Raw genomic sequence first — 27,722 nt, 5'->3', positions numbered from 1 at the left:
CTGTGTTTAGGTATGGACCTTTGATTCCCAATCTGTCCAAGACTTTGATCATGAAGGGATGCTGGATTTTGTCAAAAGCCTTTTCAGCGTCTAATAAAATGACCATGGGTTTTTTCCTTTAGTTTGTTTATGTAGTGGACTACATTGACAGATTTCCATATATTGAACCATCCTTTCATCCCTGGGTGAAGCCTACCTTCTCATGGTGGATTAAAGCATTCTTGGATTCGGTTGGCCAGGATTTTGTTCAACATTTTTGCATCAATGATCATGAGGAAGATTGGTCTGAAGTTCTCCTTCCTTGTTTGGTCTTTGTTTGATTTAGGTGTAAGGGTTGTTGTGGCTTCATAGAATGAGTTGGGTAGTATTTCTTGAGTTTCTATTTCATGGAAAAGTTTGAAGAGTATCAGTATTAATTCTTCTTTGAAGATCTGATAGAATTCCCTGCTAAACCCATCTGGTCCTGGGCTTTTTTTTTTTTTTTTTTTTTTTTTTTTTTTGATAGGAAACTATTAATGACTGGTTCTATTTCCTCAGGACTTAGGGGACTATTTAGATGATTTATCTGATCCTGTTTTAACATTGACACCTGGTATGTATCTAGAAAATTGTCCATTTCATCCAGGTTTTCAAACCTTCTTGAGTATAAGCTCTTGTAGTAGGATCTGATGATTTTTTGAATTTCCACAGTTTCTGTTGTTATGTCTCCCTTTTCATTTCTGATTTTATTAATTTGGATACTATCTCTGTGACCTCTGGTTAGTCTGGCTAAGGGTTTATCTATCTTGTTGATTTTTTTTTTCAAAGAACCAGATCCTTATTTTGTTGATTCTTTGGGTAGTTCTTTTTGTTTCTGTTTGGTTGATTTCAGCCCTAAGTTTGATTATTTCCTGTCATCTACTCCTCTTGGGGGTATTTGCTTCCTTTTGTTCTAGAGCTTTCAAGTGCACTGTCAAGCTGCTAGTGTAAGCTCTCTCCATTCTCTTTTTGGAGGCACTCAGAGCTATGAGTTTTCCTCTTAGCACTGCTTTCACTGTGCCCCACAAATTCTGATATGATGTGTCATCATTTTCATTAAATTCTAAAATGTTTTTAACTGCTTTATTTCTTTCTTGACCAAGCTATCATTGAGGAGAACATTGTTCAAGTTCCATGTGTATGTGGGTTTTTCATTGTTTTTGTTTGAGCTTAAGACCAGCTGTGGTGATCTGATAAAATACATGGAATAATTTCAATATTTCTGTGTCTTTTGAGGCCCGTTTTGTGACTGATTATATGGTCAATTTTTGAGAAGGTACCCTGAGGTGCTGAGAAAAGGGTATATCCCTTTGCTTTAGGGTAGAATGTTCTCTAAATATCTGTTAGATCCATTTGATCCATAACTTCAGTTAGTTTCACTGTATCTCTGTTTAGCTTCTAATTTCATGATTTGTTCATTTTTGAGAGTGGGGTATTGAAGTCTCCTACTATTATTGTGTGGGGTGCAATGTGTGCTTTGAGCTTTATTAAAGTTTCTACAATGAATGTGGGTGCCCTTGCATTTGGAGCATAGATGTTCAGAATTGTGAATTCATCTTGGTAGACTTTTCCTTTGACCAGTATGAAGTGTCCCTCCTTATCTTTTTTGACAACTTTTGAATGAAAGTCAATTTTATCTGATATAAGAATGGCCACTCCATCTTGTTTCTTGGGACCATTTGCTTGAAAAATTGTTTTCCAACCTTTGACTCTTAAATAGTGACTGTCTTTTCACTGGGGTGGGTTTCTTGTGTGCAGCAAAACATTGGGTCCTGTTTACGTATCCACTTTGTTAGTCTATGTCTTTTTATAGGGGAATTGAGACCATTGATATTAAGAGATATTGAGGAAAAGTGATTGTTTCTTACTGTTATCTTCTTAGTTAAAGGTGAAATTCTGTTTGTATATCTATCTTCTTTTGGGTTTGTTGAAAGATTACCTTGTTGATTTTTCTATGGTGTGGTTTGCTGCCTTGTGTTGGTATTTTCCACCCATTATCCTTTGCAGAGCTGCATTTGTGGAAAGATATTGTGTAAATTTGCTTTTGTCATGGAATGTCTTGTTTTCTCCGTCTATGGTAATTGAAAGTTTTGCTGGGTATAGTAGTCTGGGCTCACATTTATGTTCTCTTAGGGTCTGTCTGACATCTTCCCAGGCTCTTCTGGCTTTCATAGTCTCTGGTGAGAAGTCTGGTGTAATTCTGATAGGTCTGCCTTTATATGTTACTTGACCTTTTTCTCTCACTGCTTTTAATATTCTTTCTTTGTTTAGTGCATTTTGTTGGTGTTTTGATTATTATGTGACAGGAGGTATTTCTGCTCTGGTCCAATCTGTTTAGAAACCTGTAGGCTTCTTGTATGTTCATGGGCATCTCTTTCTTTAGGTTAGGAAAGTTTTCATCTATAATTTTGTTGAAGATATTCACTGGGCCTTTAAGATGTAAATCTTCACTTTCTTCTATATCTATAATCTTTATGTTTGGTCTTCTCATTGTGTCCTTGATTTCCTGGATGTTTTGGGTTCCAACTTTTTGCATTTTGCATTTTCTTTGACTGTTGAGTCAATGTTTTCTATGGAATCTTCAGCATCTGAGATTCTTTCTTCTATCTCTTGTATTCTGTGGTTGATGCTTGCATCTATGATTCCTGAATTATTTCCAAGGTTTTCTATCTTCAGAGATGTCTCACTTTGTGATTCCGTTATTGATTCTATTTCCAGTTTCAGATCCTAGATCGTTTTTGTTCAGTTCCTTCACTTGTTTGTTTTTTCCTGAAATTCTTTAAGGAATTTTTGTGATTCCTCTTTAAGGGCTTTTACCTGTTGACCCATGTTCTCCTGTGTTTCTTTCAGAGATTTTTGTGATTCCTCTTTAAGGGCTTCTGCATGTTATAACATGTTCTCCCATAATTCCCTATGGGATTTTGTATTGCCTCTTTAAGGGCTTCTACCTGTTGACCCATGTTCTCCCATATTTCTTTAAGAGATTTTTGTGTTTCCTCTTTAAGGGCTTCTACTTTTTGATCCAAATTCTCTTGCCTTTCCTTAAGGGATTTTTGTGTTTCTACCTGTTGACCCACGTTCTCCTGTATTTATTTAAGGGAATTATTTATGTCTTTCTTGAAGTCTTCCATCAACAATATGAGTTATTTTTTTTTCCGAGACAGGGTTTCTCTGTGTAGTCCTGGCTGCCCTGAAATTCACTCTGTAGATCTGGCTGGCCTCGAACTCAGAAATCTGCCTGCCTCTGCCTCCCAAGTGCTGGGATTAAAGGCATGTGCCACCACTGCCCAGTTGAGATATGATTTTAAAACTAGCTCTTGCTTTTCTGATGTTATGGAGTATGCAGGATTTGCTGTTGTTGGAGAACTGGGTTCTGATGGTGCCATGTTGCCTTGGTTACTGTTGGTAATGGTCTTGTGTTTGCCTTTGGCTATCTTGTTATCTCTGGTATTAATTGGTCTTGCTGTCACTATCTTCTCTGGCCTGCTGGCCTGTGTTTCTATACTCCTGGGATTCAATTTCTCACCAATTCCCTGCAAGCAGCTGGTTCTACAGGAAGTATCAGGGGATGGGGTCTTTCCTGTGGCAGACTTTGCAAGGGGTGAATGCCCTTCAGGTTGCTATTTCTCAAATGTTCTGATGCTGCCAGATTTAAAATGCTCTTCTGATGCTGTCTTTCAAATGCCTCACTTCTACCAGTTCAAATGTACCTACTGGTCCCAGTTTTCGAATGACCTACTCCTGCCAGTTCTTGAATGCCGTGTTCCTGCCCATTCTCTAAAGAGTATCAGGAAGTAAGCTCTTCCCTGTGTCAGAAGGGGCACAGGTCAAATAACCTGTTCCTGCCAGTTCTCCAGAGAGTATCAGGAAGCAGGATCTTTCCCATGTCAGATGTGGCACAGGTCTACCACATTCGATGGATGAGGCAGTGGCAATTAACCTGCTCCTGCCAGGTCTCTAGAGAGTATCAGGAAGCGGGATCTTCCCCATGTCAGATGTGGCACAGGTCTCTGAGAGCAGGACTCCCTCTAAGCGCAGGACTCCCTGCAGGTCAAATGTTCTCTTGCAGGATTCATTTTCAGGCACTTGTAGAGCTGTCTAGCTCCTATGTGTAGAAGGAACCCAGGTGAACTGTGTCCTGAGTGATCGTTCACTCTGTTGTTCCCTGTGTACCTGGCTGAGCTGACTGCTTGGTCACAGGAGCCAAGATGGTGGCGACTTCAGACTACAGGGCTCCCTCTCGATCATTCTTTATACCACAATGATACAGGAGATTCTTTCATACTTATGTCATTGTTGATGTCTAGACTGTGTCAAAGTCTCAGTGTACAGAACCCAGAATCTGAATACTCAGAACACAGACCTCCTCCAAGACATAGCAGAAGTTAAAATTAACTCTTGTCAAATATTTTCAAATATCATATTTTTATTTGCTGTGCTTAGGCCCAGCACATGCTACAGTGTGTGTGTGTGTGGGGGGGGGTCAGAGGACAACTTTTCAGAATGAGTTCTCTCCTATCATACAGGGTGTGAAGATCAATCTCAGATTGTCAACATTGTCAGTCAGTGCCTTTACTTGTGAAGTCATCTTAAAGGCCCCAAAGGGAATGACAAACAAGTTAATTTTGTATTTTCATGTTTTGGTTATAAGGTGGAACAAGCCAGAGCCTGTATATGCTAGGCACACTCTTTCCTTATGAGCTATAGCCCCAGTGGTACTAACTCTTAAAGTTCACACTGATGTTATGAAGATGTGCTGAGCACCCCATCCTGCACCCTTTTACAACTTCCTCTTTTAGGATTTAGTGTAAAAGTATGGGGTATTCTATGCCCAACCTTGGTTTGTATAATGACACTGAGACCTTTACATATATAATTTTAAAGCTTCAGGCACTAAGCGGGACAGATTCTGAGCTATTTTAAGTTGACTATGATGGCCTGGCATACTTCCCACCCTGTTACCTGCCATTGCAGTCTTGCTCTGACACCTCCTTCTTCCTAGTGTACTGATTTCAGAGTCTCCAGTCCCACCTAGATCCTTACCCTCTCTCTGGGCACAGAGTCCCACCCTTTTCTCTCCTGCACAGCTATATGCTGTTGTACCCTTGATTTGACCAATCAGAAGATGGTGGAGAACAATGTTTACAAAATATCGACCCAGGAGATGCTTCATGATAACTACAATACCAACGGCTGAACCAGAGCTCTGTACTGGATCTCTGGATACATGAATTAGCAATTGAATGCACAATGCACAAAAGAATCCCTTAGTAGTTTAATGATATCACATATTCTATTTATGGCCTTGCTCAATTTTGGTTATCCCTAGAACCATGAGAACTCAGCATATATGGATTCCAGCAGTTGGATAACATGCAAACTCACTATTCCCAAAGCTCTCTGGGAACTGGTGGGTTGGAAGGGGAACAAAGTAGTTGGTTTGTTTCAGTTTTTGATGATGGTCTTGCTTGTCTCCTCTCTTCTGCGTATGTGTGGCCACAAGTCTTTTTGTTTCCCTTTATAGATATGGGACCCATACACATGGAATTTTTAAGAAACAGGGAATTCCTGGACCCAAACCTCTCCCTTTTTTAGGTACTGTGCTGAATTACTACAAGGTGAGTGTTGATTTAGCTTTCCATATGACTTCTCTTGTGGCCAATAATGTCTTAGCTCTATTAAATGCTCCTTATGAGGAAACCCTGAGACATCAGACCCTCATTCTTTTGCCTCCTGACAATGTGCAATGGTCCTCTCAGACTCTTTTTGCCTTATGAAACTAATAAAATATTTTTTGTGAATATTTTTATAGTATGTATATAGCATTTGCATGCATATGAATGTCTATATGTATTTGTAGGGGCATATGCATGTATGTGTGTGAATGTTGATACTGTGTGTGTATGTATGTGTGTGTATTTATGGTATGTATATATGTATTTTCATGTGTGCTAGTGGCTATATGTGTGTGCAGGGGCATATGTATGCGTTTTGTGTGTATGAGGAGGTCAGAGGTTGACAATGTGTGTCTTGTGTTTGTTCTGCACTTAGATCTTTGAGGAAGAGTCTCTCACTTTGACTGGGATCTCTCTGACTTGACCAATTTAGCTAGTTTGCTCTCAGGTTTCCTTGTCTCTGACTCTTCCAAGTTGGTTCTATTACCTCCTGCCAGTCACTTACACAGATCTTCAGAGTCAAATTCTGGTTTCCACAGGGTGTTTCTCCCACTCAAGGATCTCCATAGCTCCCATTGTCACCCCTCAATTTATTTATTGTTGGGTGAGGTTATGTATATACTACAGAAAGCGTTTGTAGATCAGAGATCAGTTTGTGGTAGTCAGTCTACCTTCCCTGAAATCTGAGTCTTAGGGATAAAGTTCAGGTTATCAGGCTTGGTGGCAAGTTCCTTTTCATTTGGAGCCATCTCACTGGCCTTAGTGTCAATTTATTGAAATTCACCTTGAGTAAAATGCCCAGATCTCTGTCTCATTCAATCTTGATGCTGAGGACATGATGCTCTGATATTGTGAGCAGTAAAGGAAGAGTTTGTTTCTTGCTCAGTGTAGAGTTCAGGATGTCACTGCTGTTGTTATTTGAAGAAAATCTTGAAGGGGTTTCCATCTTCTAGGACACCAATCTGCATTTACTAGATTAAAATGATCTTTGTATGAGGTCTTAAAAGTGACACTGTTGTTCTATTTTCTGAATCTTTCTGAAGCATCAGCTTATCACAGACCCCCATCTCCCACATTTGGGAGGCTTTTCTTATACTTGAGTTCTCTACTTAATCTTTGAACCCATGAAGTTTTTTTCTGTAGCAGTAGACCCAACATGCACTATTCATGTTTGTGTTCTTCAGAACTAGAGCATTTTGCTTCTCTCTTCTTTTAGGTACTGGGGTTCTGGTTAGTGACTGCTTCATTTAGAAAAATTTTATGTGTACATGGTTGTATATGGGTGTGCATACGAGTGCAGAAGCTATGGACAGAAGTGGGTGATGGATTCCCTGGAGCTAAAGTTAGAAATAGACGTGAGATGCAGAAAGTGGGTTCTGTAACATATTTTAGGGTTTTTTTTGTTGGTGCTGAGGATGTGATCCACAATCTTCACATGCTAGGGAAACTGCTCTACAGTAGATACTGATATGTACCTATAGCCGCCTCTCTTCCTTTAAAGGTAGAAATTTTAAGCATGAGTCTAAATAGCAAGTGAGAATATTTGAGATAGGTGATGATTTTCAGTCCCCTTAGATCCTTACCTTCATAATGCATTTTTATTTTCTTCTTTTTTTTCCTTTTAACGATTTGATAAATGCAAAGCCACTAGGGAAAGGATTATTTAACAAAATTATTAGGAAATTGAGTAATAAGGCTGTAACTGTGTTATATAGGCTCTAAGTCTAGGTGACAGTTTGTGACCTGCTTTTTGATATCTGGACCATGGTCAGTCCCTCACACCGACATTCCCAAGCTCACACCCAGAGTCCAAGTGGCAAAGCTTGTGCTGTTGCCTGTTCAAGATTTTCTTCCTCCAGGATCTGTGCTTACCTTGCTATTTTTAAAGCAATTTTGTTAATTATTATCATAATCATTATCATTGTTATTATTATTTGTATGTGTATGTGTTGTCTGCATACATGCTTAGGTCCATGAGTCTGTATGCAGAGGACTCAAGAAGTTGTCATGTGTCCTGTTCTCTCATCCTGTCTTTTCCCACCAATGAATCCTGCTATTGACATGTCAACATTTCTGTATAATAGTTTTTCTGTTTCAGAGACAATACATCTGACTTCATGGTATTTGTGGTTTTTGATGCTCTGGCTACAGAATGGTCAGTACATACAGGACAATTATTGATTTCATACTAATTCTCTTTCCAGGGCTTCTGGAAATTTGACATGGAGTGCAATAAAAAGTATGGAAAAATTTGGGGGTGAGTATTCTGGAAAGCTCCATCGAGTTGACTATTTCTAGGAGGAGGCACTCCACTGGTGCAAGAGCAATGTATTGAAGCCATGCACCTCTCTGTGTAAAGGTATTACTGCATGTCATTAAGTGCTTGGTTCAAAGGTATAATTGACATGAAAACATTGCACACTGTGGCTTTTTGACAGGCTTCGATGTTCCATGGACTTGATTTTTTTCCATTAATTATTTATTTGTTCACTTTACAACCTGGTCAATACCCTCACCCCTATTCCCTTCACACAGTCTCTCCCTTCTCCCTCCTCTGAGAGTATGGGGGCCCCTGAGTATCCCCTCAGGCCTTGCATTTTATCTAGGGTCCTCTTCTAATTTATTTTCTCTTCTGAAACGTCCTATTCTTGACATGAAATATATTGCTTCAGGGAATTCTTATCTGCTCTGGCAAAAGTCTTGTTCTACCTCTTTGCCACAATGGCTCATTTCCCTATAGAAGCCCACGTTCCTTCACTTCATTATTGATTTTAGTATGCCATTTGATAGTAGGGGTGTGGTGACCTAGCTAAGTGTGTGGTAAATTAGTGTTGCTTAGCATTGAGACAAAAACTTCATCTGTGCTTATATAGGCATTGTTGTTGTTTATATTTTAATTTAAATCAACTTCTTTTCCTGGAAGGGAGATATCTCTTGGTGCATGTACATACCTTGTATAAGTCAGTTATCTACTTCCAGGGGATTGAACTCAGGTCATCAGTCTTCATCTGTCATGCCAAGTCCTCAGCCTCTGTCAAGATTTTTGGTAAAAGTGTATATCAGACAGTTTATGCCATTCAGTTCTCTTTCTACCATGTAGATCCCAGGGACTGAGCTGACATCATCAGGTACCTCTTTCTTTGGGCCATTTTTCTTTCTCCTTCCAGGAACTAGATGTGTGCAAATCCCCAGGCAGGGTCAGGACCTTAAACCTTCTGCTGGAATGTTGACAGTCATGCTCAGGGTGTGTGGATGTGATCCCAGCTGCAGTGAATTCAGTAGTACTGAAGGCAGTCTGTGCAGCTCTCCCCTCTGCTTCCTGGCTGTCATGTTTTCCTGCCCTTTCTTCAATACTAACTAAGCCTCAGAGAAGAAGATACAGTCACCTCAGTTAAATTCTATGTTTTCATCTCAATGTGTCAATACCACCCTAGGCAGGCATCCTAAGACTGGGCTGCATCCCAACACCAAATGTTGACATATTCTAATATTTTTAAGATTATTTGTTTTCAAGTCAGGTTTCCTCTGTGTGTAGCCCTGGTTGTCCTGGATTTGCTTTGTAAATTAGGCTGGCCTTGAACTCACAGATATCTGCCTGCCTCTGACTACAGTGTACTCCAGAGGTATTGGATATCCTTGGAGCTGGTGTTTCAGGTGGTTGCAAGCTACACAATGTGGTTGTAGGAACCAAACTTGGGTCCTCTGTAAGAACAGTATGTGCTTTAACTGTGGAGCCGTCTCTTCAGCTCCTTGAAATATTTGAAATATGCAAAATCATTGAAAATGCTATAGGGAGCTCTAACATATACAGTTCTAGCAAACTTAGCAATTTTTCATTTGTGATCTTCTTATTTGTAAGTGTGATGCCTTTCAGAGTTGTTTCATCTTTAATTGACTCATTGTGTCTTGAATGATACTTCCTATCCTTTTACAAAGACTCCATTGTGTACATGGTCAGAATCCATAAGCCGAATTGGAAACTCCAGTGACCCTGTATTATACAAGCAGAATGCAGGTCCTGCAGCATTAGGATCAATGTCTAGGTGTGGCTCTCACTTCAGAACCTGGTTCATCAGCTGTCTTCCCCACACAGGTTGTTTGATGGTCAAGTGCCTCTGTTTGCCATCACGGACCCAGAGATGATTAAGAATGTGCTGGTGAAGGAATGTTTTTCTCTCTTCACAAACAGACGGGTAGGTCACACTGGGTTTTTTTTTAATTGATTAATTTATTTATTCATTTACTTGTTGATTGTAGCTCCCCTCCCTCCTTTCCTCTCAGTCCCACCCTTTCTGATCCCTTCCCTCATATCCCCATCTCCTCCTTAGAGAAGGGAAAGTCCCCCTGTGTCCCGCCTTGCCCTGGGACATCCAGCAGCAGCAGGACTAAGTGCATCCTCTACCAACAAGGCAGTCCACGTAGCAGGAGGAGATCTAATGGCAGGCAACTGATTCAGAGACAGCTCCAGCTCTAATTTTCAGGAGACCAACACAAAGATCAAGTTGCATATCTGCCACTAATATGTTGATAGCCTAAGTCCAGCCCCTGCAAGCTGTTTGGTGGTTCAGTCATTGTTAGCCACCATGGGCTCAGGTTAGTTGACTCTGTATGTCTTCTTTAGGGTCCCTGACCATTCTGATCTAGTCAAACCTATCCCTGGCTCATCCCCAGGTCTCCCCAAGTACTGGATGATGTTTAGCTGGCAGTCTCTGCACCTATTTTCATCTTTTGCTGGATGAAGCCTCTCAAGAGTCAGTTATGCTAGGTCCCTTTCTGAAAGCAGAGTATCATTTATATTGTCTCTTATTGTATGGGTCTCAAGTTTGGTCAGTCGTTACTTGGTCATTCATTCATCTGTATCCCTGTACCGCTTTTACCAAGACAGATTTTGGGTGGATGGTTTTGTGTGTGGATTGATTTGCTTCCTCCCTCCTCTGGGAGTCCTGCTTATCTACAGGAGTTGGCTATGTCGGTCTCTGTGTCCACAGCTACTAGGAGTCTTAGCTAGTGTTATTCCCAAAGACTTCTCAGAGCCTATGCCTTCCCAGGTTTCCAGCTAGTCCCAGAGATGACTCCTCCCAATTCCTGTTATCTCTCTCAGTCCTCTCTAACCCCCAACACTTGATCTTCTTCCCTGTTCCCCTCTCCACTCCCTCTCCCATCCAGTTCCCTCCTTCCATCCACCTCCCAAGTCTATTTTGTTTCCCCTTCTGTGAGATTCATGCTTCTTCCCTTTGGTCCTCCTGATTACTTAGTTTCTTTCAGTCTATGGATCATAGCATGGTTACCCAGTATTGTATGGCTAATGCTTACTCATAGGTGAGTACATACCATGGGAGTTTTTTGGGGGGGGGGGCTCAATTATTTCAGTGAGGATGATAGTTTCCAGTTCCCTCCATTTGCTTCCTAGGGTCTTGCTTGCTTACTACTTTAGCTAAACCAGAGCCTTCTAGATTCGAGGGGAAACCTTGCCACAAAAACATCATAGATAATTATAAAGAAAGGTGGCTGACCTCTGGTTTCCACATGGGCACACGTGGGCATGTGCAGTAGTATTCATATGTACACTCACATACAGAGAGATACACACAAAGTGATACACATGCACACACAGAAAGAGAGGGGAGAGAGAGACCCACACAGTGAGACAGATACACCAACAAAGACACACACACACACACACACACACAGACAGACAAATACATAGAGACAGACTATGACACACAGAGACAGACACATACATAGACACAGAAACAACCACAAACACAGATATATAAATACACAGACACATGGACACACACACACAGACAGATATAGACAGACACACACAGACACATACAGACAGGTATATAGACACAAATAAAGACACATACATAGAGACATAACACCAAAAGAAACACACACAGAGAGATACACTACACACACAGACACATAGAGACACACGGACAGATACACACACACAAATAAACATGCACACATGTGCGCACAAGTTAATTATTAATATTTATTTCCTAGTGTAATGGTTGGGCACTTCAAATCGTTCCTGAGGCTAGCAAACACTCCAGTCTGGTATTCCAAAATTAGCATTCTTTAAAAATATGCTTTATCTCTGCTACCACAGAGCCAAATAGGAACGTGGCCATTAGAGCCACTCACTTGAATTTTTATTTTTGGTTTTTCATGACAGGGTTTCTCTGTGTAGCCCTGGCTGTCCTGGAACTAACTCTGTAGACCAGGCTGGCCTCAAACTCAGAAATCCAACTGCCTCTGCCTCCAAAGTGCTGGGATTAAAGGCAAGTACTACAACGGTCCAGCTTTTCCTATGCCCTTTGCATGGTGATTCTGCTTCTTCCTCCTCTCTTCCCAAGCCCAGGAAGAGGCATAAGAGTTATTCTGCCTCTTATGCCTCTATTTTCCAAGTCCTAGAATCCTAAAAGTACTCCCTCTGTCTGTTCTGCCCAGGCAATGGCTACTGGCATATTTATTTACTAACTGGAGTCAACTGGAGGCACCATCCCTCAGGGCCTTATGTGCAGATGCTCTTGTAAGAAGATTTGGGGATGAAAATTAACACTATAGCACAAGCAATATTAAGCCAAACCCATATAATAGTAAATTACAAAAACACAAATATCAAACACTTTAAGTGTCCCAGGCCTGGGGGACAGCTTGATCAGTGGGGAAAGGCCCTGAGTTTGGGATCCTCAGCATCCACAAGAAAGCTGGGCAGAGCAGTGTTCCTGTGTGACTCTAGAGCTGCATGTGGAAATAGGTAGATCCTAGGGGCTTGTTTGCTAGTGACTCTAGATAAGCCAGAGCCTTCTAGATTCACAGAGACCTTGCCACACACACAAAATATCCCATAGAGAGTTATAGAGAAACATGGCTGACCTCTGGTCTCCATATGAGCACATACAGGCATGTGTATGTGTAGGGTTATCGGGGTCCTGAGTCCGATCCATGCAGGGCACAGTTGCTCAGAGATTCAGGATGAGGGAAGTTGACCATGCTTACTTATCCCATGCTGTTGCCAGGTGGATGTCTGGTATAGTGAAGCCTCGGGACACCACTCCTGGGGTGGGAAAGCACAGTCTGAGGTGTGGGGCAGCCAGAGCTGACTCGGTGGTCCTCGAGTTTGCAAAGAGGCTGGAGCTGTCTGGTTCTCAGGCTCTTGGACATCCAGGCACCACTGGAAATGGAGGAAGAGCTGAGAACAGAGTGGGGCCCCCACAGGCTGGATCAAGCCTGGGATGCGGGGTGGGGTGGGAAGAGGGGAGCTCTGTCTGGTCCAGCGAGTAGAGTCTTTGGCATCATGGCTGGTGGCAGGCTTCATCTTAGGCTAGGTGGCGGCCATGGCTGGGAGCAGAGAGAGGCCTTCTACAGGAGACTAGACAGCAGCTCCATAGACAAAGGCCTTCTCCATGGCTCCCCAAGGCAGATCCTGATGAAAAGAGGCAGGCTATGGTTTTAAAGTTGTCATAGTGGAAAATGGATTTATACAACCATACTACAGTTCTCAGGGTGGGCCTAAAATTAAATACCAGGGAGGAGGGGCTGGGAAGGATTGCTTATTGGCTACACCCTCCAGGCCTTTAGGTCCCTTGTTAAAATGGAGATCTGTCTTAAGCCTATTTGACCACAGGTCACACCTTCTACATGTGGAGGGGCTTGGTGCATTGCCCTTATGTGACTGAAGGCCAAAAATCTATGGGGGGGGGGGGCGGCTGCGGCTAGTGACAGGGACCTGATACCCAGGAACACGTGAAGTGCCTATAGTCCCTTCAGAGTTTCTCGGGCTTCAAGCCTTAGCTCACCTGGAGACTAAGATATCTTTCATGTTCCCACATGCACCAGCATTCATATGTACACACACACACACACACTCACACACACACACAGAGAGAGAGAGAGAGAAGAGAGAGAGAGAGAGAGAGAGAGAGAGAGAGAGAGAGAGAGAGAGTAAATATAGACATCCTTTTATACGTTGCTCGTGTTGTAAATTCAGAGCTAGAGAACTTGTGTGACATAAAATTAACTTTCCATATTTCTCCAAGCCAAATGCCAACCACACAGCTCTGGAGATTAAGTCTTTTCCTCATCTTCTCCCCAAATCCTGGATCTAGTTTTCAAACAACAGAGAAATTTCCATTTAAAAGGATCCTGGAATGTAAAGGGTTGGAACCACAATAGGAAGTGCACAGCCAGTTTCTCATAGGCTGTGAGGCATTCTGAGGTTTTTGTTTCTTTGTTTGTTTTTTGTTTTTTGTTTTTTTTTTTCTGACCCTAGGATTTTGGCCCAGTGGGGATCATGAGCAAAGCTGTCGCCATATCTAAGGATGAGGAATGGAAAAGATATCGAGCCTTGCTGTCCCCCACATTCACTAGTGGAAAACTCAAGGAGGTGAGTGAAATTCTTTTAACTGCAGCCTGTGTGACCGGAGTCCCCATCCTAACTGTGGACGCTTTTCTGCTTTGTTTAGATGTTCCCTGTCATGGAACAGTATGGAAACATTTTGGTAAAATACTTGAGGCAAGAGGCAGAGAAAGACAAGCCTGTTGCTGTGAAACAGTGAGTCCCTCACTGTGGTTCTGGGAGAGGAAGGGCCCCTGGGGTGCAGCTCCAGCTGCTTGTTCTTGCCCCTTTAGACACTAGATGACATTAAATATAGTTTAAAAGGAAGACACATGAGAGTAAGAATTTTTCAGAGGTAGATTGTGGGAAGGTGCAAAGAGCTTAGTTCTTATTAAGGTGGCTTTACCTGTCTCCTGAGAATTTTTTCCCACTCTCTGACACATGTTAAATTTCCAAGCTTCTCTTTCCTCAGAGCATTAGGTGCTTACAGCATGGATGTGATCACAAGCACATTATTTGGAGTGAATATTGATTCTCTCAACAATCCGAAGGATCCTTTTGTGGAGAAAGCCAAGAAGCTCTTTAGATATGATATTTTTGATCCGTTGTTCCTGTCAGTAGGTGAGTGAACCGTTCTACTTTTTTTCGTTGGTCTTGTCTGTGGCCATGAGTGTCAGTTCTGCCTTTTTCTTTCTCAATTCCTCCAGACAATTGGCTCTATTGGTGTGTAGTTCGCCTGTCATATGATTTATCCCCTAAAGGCACAGTTCAGGATTTTGAGAACTTTTGAAGATGTGTAGCCCAATTACTTCTGATTTAAACTTTATTTATCTTTAATCAGGGTCTTAACATGTAGCTTTAACTGGCCTGGAAACTGCTGTTTATTCAAGGCTGCCCTTGAAATTACAGTGATCCCTCTACCTCTGTCTCCTGAGGGCTATGAATACAGTGTACACCTCTGAGTCCTGGTTTTAGAATTGTTTTCTTTGTATAAATACTAATTTGTGCAAACCCAAATTTGTCTCTAAGTCCAGAACTATCCATGGTTGCAATATCATACATGTATACCATCTGTCTTGATTACACACACCCATAACTTTTATTTCCCATGTCGCTTAGACATCCCAACACATCTTCCTCCCATTTACTGTCCTTTTCTCTGCCTTAGTAGCCAGTTGAGTCCATTCAGAGCTGCCTCCTAGAATGCTGATCTGTATTATTGGCTTGATCTGAAGCAGGAGGTCAGTTCAGGAGAGAGCCCTGCCCATGTTTCAGATATGGAATTCCACACTCCCTGTTCCTGTCCCTGACATTAGTTCCACATCCTCTTTCATGATGTTCCTTGAGCCTTGATGGGTGGGGTGCTGATATAGATGCTCTATTTAGGGCTCAGCACCCAAGAGCCCCTTATTCTCAGTACTTTGATTTCTTATGAACAAGCATTGATTGAAGGCTACCTGGCCCATTACCAATGTCAATCATAGAGGACTTTGTTCTAGCCATGTTGCAATGTTCAAGCAATCTTGACATGAGTAACCACCCATTCACTTCCTCTGTATCTGAGTATTCTGGGAATTTTACATCAATGAGATCATAGACTCTGTGGTCTCTGTGATGGGCCTCTTTCATTTAGCACAATATTAAATGAAGAAAGCCTCGCTGTGTCCTGTGTCTATGAGAAAATTATATTCCCTTTCTGTTGATGGATATTGATGTTAGTTTCATATGTTTGCCATGAATCACTGCTATGAGCTTACATATACAAGATTAAGTTTAAATATTTGGTTTTGTGTTGGGAGGTTACATTCAGAATCAGCATTGCTGAATCAAAAAGTAACTGAATTTTTAACATATTAAGCAACTGAACACACATTGTGTATAGTAGCTATGGCTACTGTATGTAGAAATGTCTGCCAAAAATGCAGGATGTATATATTTTAATGTATGATTTTAGATCTTCTTCCTTCCCTCCTCTATCTCTCTTTCTCTCTCTCTCTCTCTCACTCTCTCTCTCTCTCTCTCTCTCTCTCTCTCTCTCTCTCTCTCTCGCTGTCTCTGTCTTTCTTCCTTTTTAGAGGCAGGTTTTTTCCTGTCTATCTTTGGGCATCCCAGAATGCACTGTGTAGACTAAGCTGGTCTTGAACTTACCTAACTCAATCTGCCCCTGCTTTCTGAATGCAGGGATTAAAGGAATGCACCACCACTGCCTTGATAGATCTTCCTTTACATAGCTTAATTGTTTTTATCATTTTATGAGATTTTTTATTTTTATTTTTATTTTCTGTGTATTGAGTCCATTCAGTGCTGCATGCCTGCATGCATGAAGTGCCTAAAGAGGCCATGATTGTATCTTGAATCTCCTTGTATTCGAGTTACATAAATTTGATAGTAACCGTGTCAATGCTGGGAATCATACCTGACTGTTCTGGGAGTGCCAACAGTTTTGTTCTGTGTGTGTGTGTATATATATGTGTGTGTGTGTGTGTGTGTGTATGTGTGTGTATGTATATATATATGGTACATTTAACCATGGTATGTCATTTATGGTTTTAACACTTTCACTGTCAATTGTACTTCCATACACAGCTCATGTGTCCCTATGTCTACATTCCATCCTTTTCACCTAATATTATCCTCTGTGTCTCCTTTTAAGCATTGTATCATATCTACACTTATATCTGTTTGCATATTTATTGATATAGGCTAGAATTGAAGTGTGGGAGAGTATGTGATTTCTCATTCTCCCTGTCTTTTTGTCACCTGCGTTTGAATTTGTTTTTTTGGTTTTTTTTTTTGTTTTGTTTTGTTTTTTTTGAGACAGGGTTCTCTGTGTAGCCTTGGCTGTTCATATGTGTACACATGCACATGCCTGGGTGACTGTGTGGCATGTGGAGGTCAGAGGACACCTACAGCAGTTGGGTCTTTTCTTCAACAGAGTGGGATCCTGGGATCAAGCTCAGGTTGTTAGGCTTCTCTGCAGAAACCTTTAGTTGTTGAGCCATCTTAATGGTTCCTGAATTTTCTTTCTGAATCTACATGAAGTCCAAGAGCACAGTTAAATTTAAGAATCATGTTGCAACTTTGGCTACTCTAAAACACAGAAGGAGAAGTATGGTGCTGAGACAAGGTCACAGAGAGAATGACTTCTGGTTAAGAAACTGGTGACTTCTTATACAGATTGCTTTATGATTTCTTTAAATGAAACTTCCATTTCAATTAAAACTAATCTTTTTGTGTTTTTCCAGTACTCTTTCCTTTCCTCAAACCAATCTATGAAATGTTAAATATCTGCTTGTTCCCAAAAGATTCAATAGCATTTTTCAAAAAATTTGTGGACAGAATGAAGGAAAACCGCCTGGTTTCTAAGCAGAAGGTAATACGTAGTGGTTTCATGAGAGGTTCACAGTTTAATAACATGTTAGGCTGTGAACATGTGAGCTGTGTGCTAATGGTATGCATAAAAGGCTAGATTTAGAGAAAGAGAATGAATATTTATATTTTATTGGGGAGGAAAAGTTGCATTTTTAAAAAGTTGATTGAGAATAAGCCAGGAATTGACCCTTAGCAATAGGAATGAAAACTAGGACATCCCGTATAAGGAATGAAAAACATTGGCATGGCACAAGACCTGAACATGATCAAGACTGTCAGAACTGCAGCATAGATGGGAAAGGGTCTGTCTAAGCAGTGCCCTTTGCTGAGGAACAATTGGCAGTGGATAGCTGTGGAGTGGGGATGTGGACACAGGTATTTTTCCAATTCAGCAGTAGATTGCCCCACTGCCGTATACTTGTGAGTAGTACTAGCTGGAAGAAGGCTTATGGGACTTTTGGGGAGTGGGAAGCCAAAAAAGGGGAAATCATTTGAAATGTAAATAAAAAATATATCGGAAAAATAAAGAAAGAGGGTATAGAGTGTGGAGCAAGAAATGTTGCAGACAATACAGAAAGAATTGTTTGGAGTAAACAGTGGGGTGAAGATGACCATATCTGATTGTGTAAGTGTATGAAACTCTCCAATAACAAATACAAATAATTAAAAATGGGGAATATTATTTTCCTCTCCTTCAAAAATTTTTCAAAGAATAAAACTGCTTGTTTAAAATTGTTTCTATTGTAATTTATTGTAAAAGTAGTTGACTTGAAAGTTTATCCACTCTTGCTTTTGTTCCTTGATGACTCAAGCAATCATAGCCACAGTTGTGAATTTAAGCTAACTGAATTCTCAGAAATAAGAAAATTAATGTTCTGCACTCTTAATCTACCTCTGACCTTTAACCCTACCATTGACCTTCCATTATTGCAACTTCTCTTTCTGATTCCAGCACCAAGTGGACTTTCTTCAGCTGATGATGAACACTCATAAAAATTCCAAAGACAAAGAATCTCATAAAGGTAAGCAAACCCTTCCTGGTCTATAGACAAGGAAACTCTCAGGGAGTGGGTACGTTGCTCCGAGAATACACAAGGAGGATTTTCTAGGTGGAGGGATACCGTTGTTGAGTTTTGGAAGGACAGACATGGCTATTATCAACATGGAATTTTCTGGATGTTCTCCGGGAAACATCAGCTTCTAACATGAAATGTGACCATGATGTACATCTCCTCAGATCTGTTTGTTACCTGAGTGAGCACAGGTGGTGTCTGAGTCTTTCCCATCACACAATCTCAGAGCTCTGTCAAGACATCTGTGTCTAAAATACTGTCAGAAGGCATGTACCCAAATGGTACTGTAGCTCTTTGGAAGCCCCCGTTGAACATGTGTTTTCTATCCTAATCCATGGTGAAGATTTCCTTTTCATTTGTGTGATAGGTAAGTAGCTTCTGGGGAAATCCTGTTTATACAAATGGACTGGTCCTCTTCATTCTTCTGTACTTAAAAATCACTCATAGTTGGGCAGTGGTAGAGCATTTATTTAATCCTTATACTTGAGAGACAGAGGCAGGTCGATCTCTGTGAGTTCAAGACCAGCCTGGTCTACATCATAGATTCCAGGACAGGCATGGCTACATAGAGTAACCCTATCTTGCAAACCAATAAAAAAAAATCACACATAGATTTTTATCTTTGTTTTATAGTACATGCATTTGCAGGAGTATGTGCACATGTGCACACCCTTTGGTGTGTGTACAGAGAACAGATGAAGACACCCAGTGTCTTAGTAAATCCCTTTCTGCCTTATTTCCTGGGGTTGTTTTTTATTAAAACTGGATTTAGGCTGGAATCCAAGCTGTCCCAACAATCCACACATGTGGTTACATGGGTATTCAGCCCCTCATGTGTTTAATTTTTTAAATTTAAAATAATTATTACTATCATGGCTGCAAACTGATGGAATTCCAATTCCAAATTGTATTCGACAAGTGTACATCAGTAGCTAATGGAGAGTCTTCCATTCTCATATATTAGATTATTCCCTCCCTTCACACTTGCTTATGTTTAGCAGTATGATTCTGTGTCATCACATTTTCATTTTTTATTTTTTTATTTATCAAATATTTGCTCTATTTACATCTCAAATGGTATTGCTTTTCCTCATTACCCCTCTGAAAACATCCTACCCCATCACATCATCCTGCTTTCCAACTCTGCTTTCCTGACCTGGCAGTCCCCTGCACTGGGACATGGGTCCTTCACAGGACAAATGGCCTCTCCCTTTACTGATGTCTGAAAAGGCTGTCCTCTGCTACATATGTAGCTGGAGCCATGGGTCACTCCATGTGTACTATTTGGTTGGTGGTTTAGTCCCTGGGAGCTCTGAGGCTACTGGTTGGTAAATATTATTTTTGCTCCTATGGGGCTGAAAACTTCTTCAGCTCTTTGGGTCCTTTCTCTAGCTCTTTCATTGGGGACCCAAAGCTCAGTCTATTGGATGGCTGTGAGCCATGGGTATTTTGATCCACCTTCTAAGAAGGATCAAAGAATTCACACTTTGGTCTTCCTTCTTCTTGAGCTTCATGTGGTCTGTGAGTTGTATCTTGGGTATCTGAGCATTTGGGCTAATATCCACTTATCAGGGAGTGCATACCATGTGTGTTCTTTTGTGATTGGGTTACCTCACTCAGGATGACACTTTCTAGTTCCATCCACTGGACTAAGAATTTCCTGAATTCATTATTTTTAATAGCTGAGAAGTACGCCATTTTGTCAATGTATCACATTTTATGTATCCATTCCTCTGTTGAGAGACATGGGGGTTCTTTCCAGCTTCTTTTTATTATAAATAAGGCTGCTATGAACATAGTGGAGCATGTGTCCTTATTACATGATGGAGCATCTTCTGGATATATGCCCAAGGGTCATATAGCTGGGTCCTCAGGTCCAATTTTCTGAGGAACCACCGAACTGTTTTCCAGAGTAGTTTTAACAGCTTGCAATCCCACCAGCAATGGAGGAGTGTTGCTCTTTCTCTATATCCTCTCCAGGATCTGCTGTCTCCTGTGTTTTTAATCTTAGCCATTGTTACTGGTATGAGGTAGAATCTCAGTGTTGTTTTGATTTGCATTTCCCTGATGTTGATGTTGAACAATTCTTTTTTTTTAAATTTATTGATATATTTATTCACATTTCAAATGATTTCCCCTTTTCTGGACCCCCACTCCCTGAAAGTCCCATCAGTCCCCTTCCCTCCCCTTGTTTTCCCACCCAACCCTTCCCACTTCCCTGTTCTGATTTTGCTCTATACTGCTTCACTGAGTCTTTTCAGAACAAGGGGCCACTCCTCTGTTCTTCTTGTACCTCATTTAATGTGTGGATTATGTTTTGGGTATTCCAGTTTTCTAGGTTAATATCTACTTATTAGTGAGTGCATACCACGATTCACCTTTTGAGTCTGGGTTACCTCACTTAGTATGATGTTCTTTAGCTCCATCCATTTGCCTAAGAATTTCATGAATTCATTGTTTCTAATGGCTGAATAGTACTCCGTTGTATAGATATACCACATTTTTTGCATCCACTCTTCTGTTGAGGGATACCTGGGTTCTTTCCAGCATCTGGCAATTATAAATAGGGCTGCTATGAACATAGTAGAGCATGTATCCTTATTACATACATGGTGGGGAATCCTCTGGGTATATGCCCAGGAGTGGTATAGCAGGATCTTCTGGAAATGAGGTGCCCAGTTTTCGGAGGAACCGCCAGACTGATTTCCAGACTGGTTGTACCAATTTGCAACCCCACCAGCAGTGGAGGAATGTTCCTCTTTCTCCACATCCTCGCCAACACCTGCTGTCTCCTGAATTTTTAATCTTAGCCATTCTGACTGGTGTAAGGTGAAATCTCAGGGTTGCTTTGATTTGCATTTCCCTAATGACTAATGAAGTTCAGCATTTTTAAGGTGCTTCTCTGCCATCCGAAGTTCTTCAGGTGAGAATTCTTTGTTTAACTCTGTACCCCATTTTTTAATAGGGTTGTTTGGTTTTCTGGAGTCTAACTTCTTGAGTTCTTTATATATATTGGATATTAGTCCTCTATCTGATGTAGGATTGGTGAAGATCTTTTCCCAATTTGTTGGTTGCCAATTTGTCCTCTTGATGGTGTCCTTTGCTGTACAGAAACTTTGTAATTTTATGAGGTCCCATTTGTCAATTCTTGATCTTAGAGCATATGCTATTGGTGTTCTGTTCAGAAACTTTCTCCCTATACCGATGTCCTCAAGGGTCTTCCCCAGTTTCTTTTCTATTAGCTTCAGAGTGTCTGGCTTTATGTGGAGGTCCTTGATCCATTTGGATTTGAGCTTAGTACACGGAGACAAGGATGGATCAATTCGCATTCTTCTGCATGCTGACCTCCAGTTGAACCAGCATCATTTGTTGAAAAGGCTATCTTTTTTCTATTGGATGTTTTCAGCCCCTTTGTCGAGGGGCCATAGGTGTGTGGGTTCATTTCTGGATCTTCAATCCTGTTCCATTGATCTGCCTGCCGGTCACTGTACCAATACCATGCAGTTTTTAACACTATTGCTCTGTAGTATTGCTTGAGGTCAGGGATAGTGATTCCCCCAGAATTTCTTTTGTTGCTGAGAATAGTTTTAGCTATCCTGGGTTTTTTGTTATTCCAGATAAAATTGAGAATTGCTCTTTCTAACTCTGTGAAGAATTGAGTTGGGATTTTGATGGGTATTGCATTGAATTTGTATATTGCTTTTGGCAAAATGGCCATTTTAACTATATTGATCCTGCTGATCCATGAGCATGGGAGGTTTTCCCATTTTTTGAGGTCTTCTTCCATTTCCTTCTTCAGAGTCTTGAAGTTCTTGTGATACAGATCTTTCACATGTTTGGTAAGAGTCACCCCAAGGTACTTTATACTGTTTGTGGCTATTGTGAAGGGGGTCATTTCCCTAATTTCTTTCTCAGCCTGCTTATCCTTTGAGTATAGGAAGGCCACTGATTTGCTTGAGTTGATTTTATAACCTGCCACTTTGCTGAAGTTGTTTATCAGCTATAGGAGTTCTCTAGTGGAGTTTTTTGGGTCACTTAGGTAGACTATCATGTCATCTGCAAATAATGATAGTTTGACTTCTTCCTTTCCAATTTGTATCCCTTTGACCTCCTTATGTTGTCGAATTGCCCGAGCTAGTACCTCAAGTACAATATTGAAAAGATAAGGAGAAAGGGGGCAGCCCTGTCTAGTCCCTGATTTTAGTGGGATTGCTTCAAGTTTCTCTCCATTTAGTTTGATGCTGGTTACCGGTTTGCTGTATATTGCTTTAACTATGTTTAGGTATGGGCCTTGAATTCCTGTTCTCTCCAAGACTTTAAGCATGAAAGGATGCTGAATTTTGTCAAATGCCTTTTCAGCATCCAATGAAATGACCATGTGGTTTTTTTCTTTGAGTTTGTTTATGTAGTGGATTGCATTGGTGGATTTCCGTATATTGAACCAACCCTGCATCCCTGGGATAAAGCCTACTTGATCATGGTGGATGATCGTTTTGATGTGTTCTTGGATTCGGTTGGCAAGAATTTTATTGAGTATTTTTGCATCGATGTTCATAAGGGAGATTGGTCTGAAGTTTTCTTTCTTTGTTGGATCTTTGTGTGGTTTTTGGTATCAGCGTAATTGTGGCTTCATAGAAGGAATTGGGTAGGGTTCCTTCTGTTTCTATTTTGTGGAATAGTTTGAAGAGTATTGATGTTAGGTCTTCTTTGAAGGTCTGATACCAAAACCACACAAAGATCCAACTAAGAAAGAGAATTTCAGGCCAATTTCCTTTATGAATATCGATGCAAAATTACTCAATAAAATTCTTGCCCACTGAATCCAAGAACACATCAAAACGATCATCCTCCAGGATCAAGTAGGCTTCATCCCAGGGATGCAGGGATGGTTCAATATAAGGAAATCCATCAATGCTATCCACTACATAAACAAACTCAAGGAAAAAAACCACATGATCATTTCATTAGATGCGGAAAAGGCATTTGACAAAATTCATCATGCTAAAAGTCTTGGAAAGGACAGGATTCAAGGCCCATATCTAAACATAGTAAAAGCAATATACAGCAAACCGGTAGCCAACCTCAAACTAAATGGAGAGAAACTTGAAGCAATCCCACTAAATTCAGGGACTAGACAAGCCTGCCCCCTCTCTCCATATCTTTTTAATATAGTTCTTGAAGTCCTAGCTAGAGCAATTAGACAACATAAGGAAGTCAAAGGGATACAGATTGGAAAGGAAGAAGTCAAACTATCACTATTTGCAGATGATATGATAGTATACTTAAGAGGCCCAAAAAACTCTACTAGGGAACTCCTACAGCTGATAAACAACTTCAGCAAAGTGGCTGGCTGCAAATTCAACTCAAGCAAATTAGTAGCCTTTATATACTCAAAGGATAAGCAGACTGAGAAAGAAATTAGGGAAATGACACCCTTCACAATAGCCACAAACAGCATAAAGTATCTTGGGGTGACTCTAACCAAACTAGTGAAAGACCTATATGACAAGAACTTCAGATCTCTGAAGAAGGAAATCGAAGAAGATCTCAGAAAATGGAAAAATCTTCCATGCTCATGGATTGGCAGGATTAATATAGTTAAAATGGCCATCTTGCCAAAGGCAATCTACAGATTCAATGCAATCCACATCAAAATCCCAACCCAGTTCTTCATAGAGCAAGAAAGAGCAATGCTCAAATTCATCTGGAATAACAAAAAACCCAGGATAGCTAAAACTATTCTCAACAGTAAAAGAACTTCAGGGGGATTCAGTATCCCAGACCTCAAACTTTACTACAGAGCAATAGTGATAAAAACTGCATGGTACTGGTACAATGTTAGGCAAGTGGATCAATGGAATAGGATTGAAGACCCAGAAATGAACCCACACACCTATGGTCACTTGATCTTCGAAAAAGGAGCTGAAAGCATCCAGTGGAAAAAAGTCTTTTCAACAAATGGTGCTGGTTCAATTGGAGGTCAGCATGCAGAAGAATGTGAATCGATCCATTCTTATATCCTTGTACTAAGCTCAACTCCAATTGGATCAAGGGCCTCCACATAAAATCTGACACACTGAAACTAATAGAAAAGAAACTGGGGAAGACCCTTGAGGACATGGGCACAGGGGAAAAGTTCCTGAATATAACACCAATAGCTTATGCTCTAAGATCAACAATTGACAAATGGGACCTCATATAATTACAAAGTTTCTGTAAGGCAAAGGACACTGTCAAAAGGACAAAACGTTAACCAACAGATTGGGAAAGGATCTTCACCAACCCTAAATCTGACAGAGGGCTAATATCTAATATATACAGAGAACTCAAGAAGGTAGAACCTAGAAAACCAAATAACCCCATTAAAAAGTGGGGTACCGAACTAAACAAAGATTTTTTTCACATGAAGAACTTTGGATGGCTGAGCAGCACCTTAAGAAATGTTCAACATCATTAATTATCAGGGAAATGCAAATCAAAACAACCCTGAGATTTCACCTCACACCAGTCAGAATGGCTAAGGTCAAAAACTCAGGAGACAGCGGGTGCTGGCGAGGATGTGGAGAAAGAGGAACACTCCTCCACTGCTGGTGGGATTGTAAGATGGTGCAAGCACTTTGGAAATCAGTCTGGCGGTTCCTCAGAAAACTGGGCATGGCACTTCTGGAGGACCCTGCTATACCACTCCTGTGCATATACCCAAGGAATTCCCCAGCATGTAATAAGGACACATGCTCCACTATGTTCATAGCAGCCCTATTTGTAGTAGCCAGAAGCTGGATACAACCCAGGTGTCCCTCAATAGAGGAATGGATACAAAAAATGTGGTATATTTACACAATGGAGTACTATTCAGCATTAGAAACAATGAATTCATGAAATTCGTAGACAAATGGATGAAGCTGGAGAACATCATACTAAGTGAGGTAACCCAGTCTCATAAGATCAATCATGGTATGCACTCACTGATAAGTGGATAATAACCTAGAAACTTGGAATACCCAAGAAATAATCCACATATTAAATGATGTTCAAAAAGAACAGAGGAGTGGCCCCTGGTTCTGGAAAGACTCAATGCAACATTATAGGGGAATACTAGAACAGGGAAGTGGGAAGTAGTTAATGGAGGAACAGGGGGAGGGAAGAGGGCTTATGGGACTTGCGGGGAGTGGGAACCCAGAAAATGGGAATTCATTTGAAATGTAAATGAAGAATACATCGAATAAAAAAAATTACAAAAAAAGAGAGTCCAAGTCTTGAAACTGCCCACCTTCGATGATAAAAAATAGCAGAAACATTAGAACAACCTGCCTGAAGCGTCCTCTTTTTCTGGATATGTCATGAGGCTGTCACAGTGACAACAGTCTTAGATTGACTGAATGGCATCCCCATAGTCTTCATAGGGACACGGGGCTCATTTAATTTTCTCCTCATCTCCTCTGTGATAATCTATCCTGACATAATTTACCTGAGATATTTTCTTACTTCCAGCTCTGTCTGACACTGAGATCACAGCCCAGTCAATTATCTTTATTTTTGCTGGATATGAATCCATCAGCAGTGCACTTTCCTTTGCCCTGTATTCCCTGGCCACTCACCCTAATATCCAGAAGAAACTTCAGCAGGAGATCGACAAAGCTCTGCCCAATAAGGTGAGAGGATGGTGTAGGAGAAAAAGAAAAATTCTCAACAAAGACACCTTCTTGTCACCTCCAACAGTGTGTGTGTGTGTGTGTGTGTGTGTGTGAGAGAGAGAGAGAGAGAGAGAGAGAGAGAGAGAGAGAGAGAGAGAGAGCATAAATGAGGGTTAGTGTGTGTAAGTTGTGTGTGTGGGGTATATATATTTTTGTTGAGTGTGTGTGCATGAATGTCTGAGTGAGTGTGAGTGTGAGTAAGCAATCACACCACTGAGCCATCTTTCCAATTCTGGTGATCTTTTTACATTATTGTATGTATGTATGTATGTATGTATGTATGTATGTATGTATATATGTACGTACACATGTATATACTTATGTATTTCTATGAATGTATATATGTATGTGGGCATGTGAGCTACAGCATGAGTGGAGGTCAAAGGACCACCTGAAGGAATTTCTTCTCTCTTTCTACATCATGAGTTTTATGGGTCCAAATCAGGTCAGTAGTCACAGTGGCAGGTGCATTTTTCAGCAAGATGTTTTGCCAGTCCTTGATAATTTGTAACAAGAGCACAAGCACTGGTTTCCCCCAGCAAAGTTTAGAAATTATAAGAGACACAAAAGGAGAAATGGGCAATAAACCCTCTCACGGAAACAGAAGGTTGAGGTGACACAGGGCCGGACCTGGTGTGACTGTTATCTAGGACCACAACAGTACCAAACAAGCAACATGCATACAACCTGTGTGATGTTAAAGATACGCATTTATCATACAGCTTTCTGCATAGTTCAGTGATACTGTTTGCATGTGTTTTGTACCAGCTGTGCACTAAGAGAGGCTAGCCTTGGGCTTAACTGAGCTGCATGGGTTGAGACAGCTCTGTCCCATAATTTTCCATATCTATTTATATTTATAGGAGAAGAAGTCAAGGTGTGAGTCTTGGTGTTTAAGTCATGAGCCAAACACTCTCTCTCTCTCTCTCTTTCTCTCTCTCTCTCTCTCTCTCTCTCTCTCTCTCTCTCTCTCTCTCATTCTTTCTGTCTCAGTGTTTGTGTGTGTGTGTGTGTGTCTGTCTGTCTGTCTGTATGTATGTATATATGTATGTATGTATGCATGTATTTTGCTGTGATCATTGCTTGGTTCTAGAATGACCATACCAGGCCAAAGAGTTACACATGAAGTTCATTGAAAAAGAGAAGCCTAAGGGGGCAGAAAAAAGAGAAAAGGGAAGAGAGAGGAGAGAGAGAGAAAGAGAGACAGAGAGAGAGAGAGAGAGACAGAGAGACAGACAGACAGAGACAGACGGAGAGACACACAGACAGAGAGAGAGAGAGAGAGAGAGAGAGAGAGAGAGAGAGAGAGAGAGATCAGAGGGGCCTTTCTTTTATATATAGATAGTGATGTGGCCATAGGTAAAGATGAGAGGTAAGCCAAGGGGATTCTGGGAATATGGTGGGTTTTCCTTGGCAACAGGTGTGCAGGTCACACTGTCACCTAGATGTAATGTCTTGGGTTTCAGATGTCATGGTACCAACAAATGTGTGCACATGTGTGTGTGTGTGTGTGTGTGTGTGTGTGTGTAGGTCATGA

At 41.0% G+C, this 27,722-nt stretch overlaps 2 protein-coding genes across 2 annotated transcripts in view; one reads left to right on the top strand and one right to left on the bottom strand.

Moving 5' to 3' along the window:
• Nucleotides 1-864: 864 nt before the first annotated feature.
• Nucleotides 865-27,722, top strand: part of LOC127672455 (cytochrome P450 3A11-like) — a gene marked incomplete at its 5' end in the record, with an annotated part of 33,381 nt that continues 6,523 nt past the window's right edge. Inside the window, 10 exons of the mRNA XM_052167609.1 lie at nt 865-887; nt 5,534-5,636; nt 7,898-7,950; nt 9,787-9,886; nt 13,981-14,094; nt 14,174-14,262; nt 14,519-14,667; nt 17,292-17,419; nt 18,371-18,440; nt 25,983-26,143. Coding sequence (XP_052023569.1) covers nt 865-887; nt 5,534-5,636; nt 7,898-7,950; nt 9,787-9,886; nt 13,981-14,094; nt 14,174-14,262; nt 14,519-14,667; nt 17,292-17,419; nt 18,371-18,440; nt 25,983-26,143 — 990 coding nt within the window. The remainder of the gene's footprint in view (nt 888-5,533; nt 5,637-7,897; nt 7,951-9,786; nt 9,887-13,980; nt 14,095-14,173; nt 14,263-14,518; nt 14,668-17,291; nt 17,420-18,370; nt 18,441-25,982; nt 26,144-27,722) is intronic.
• The window catches only part of LOC127672424 (zinc finger protein 431-like), a 313,721-nt gene continuing 308,419 nt past the window's right edge, over nt 22,421-27,722 (bottom strand). Inside the window, exon 6 of the mRNA XM_052167581.1 lies at nt 22,421-22,632. The gene's annotated coding sequence lies outside the window, so the exon portion shown is untranslated. The remainder of the gene's footprint in view (nt 22,633-27,722) is intronic.

The sequence above is a fragment of the Apodemus sylvaticus genome, chromosome 22 (genome assembly GCF_947179515.1).
Source record: "Apodemus sylvaticus chromosome 22, mApoSyl1.1, whole genome shotgun sequence".
NCBI classification, from domain to species: Eukaryota; Metazoa; Chordata; class Mammalia; order Rodentia; family Muridae; genus Apodemus; species Apodemus sylvaticus.
The sequence above is the reverse complement of the archived record's forward strand: the minus strand, read 5'-3'. Positions and strand labels throughout refer to the sequence as shown.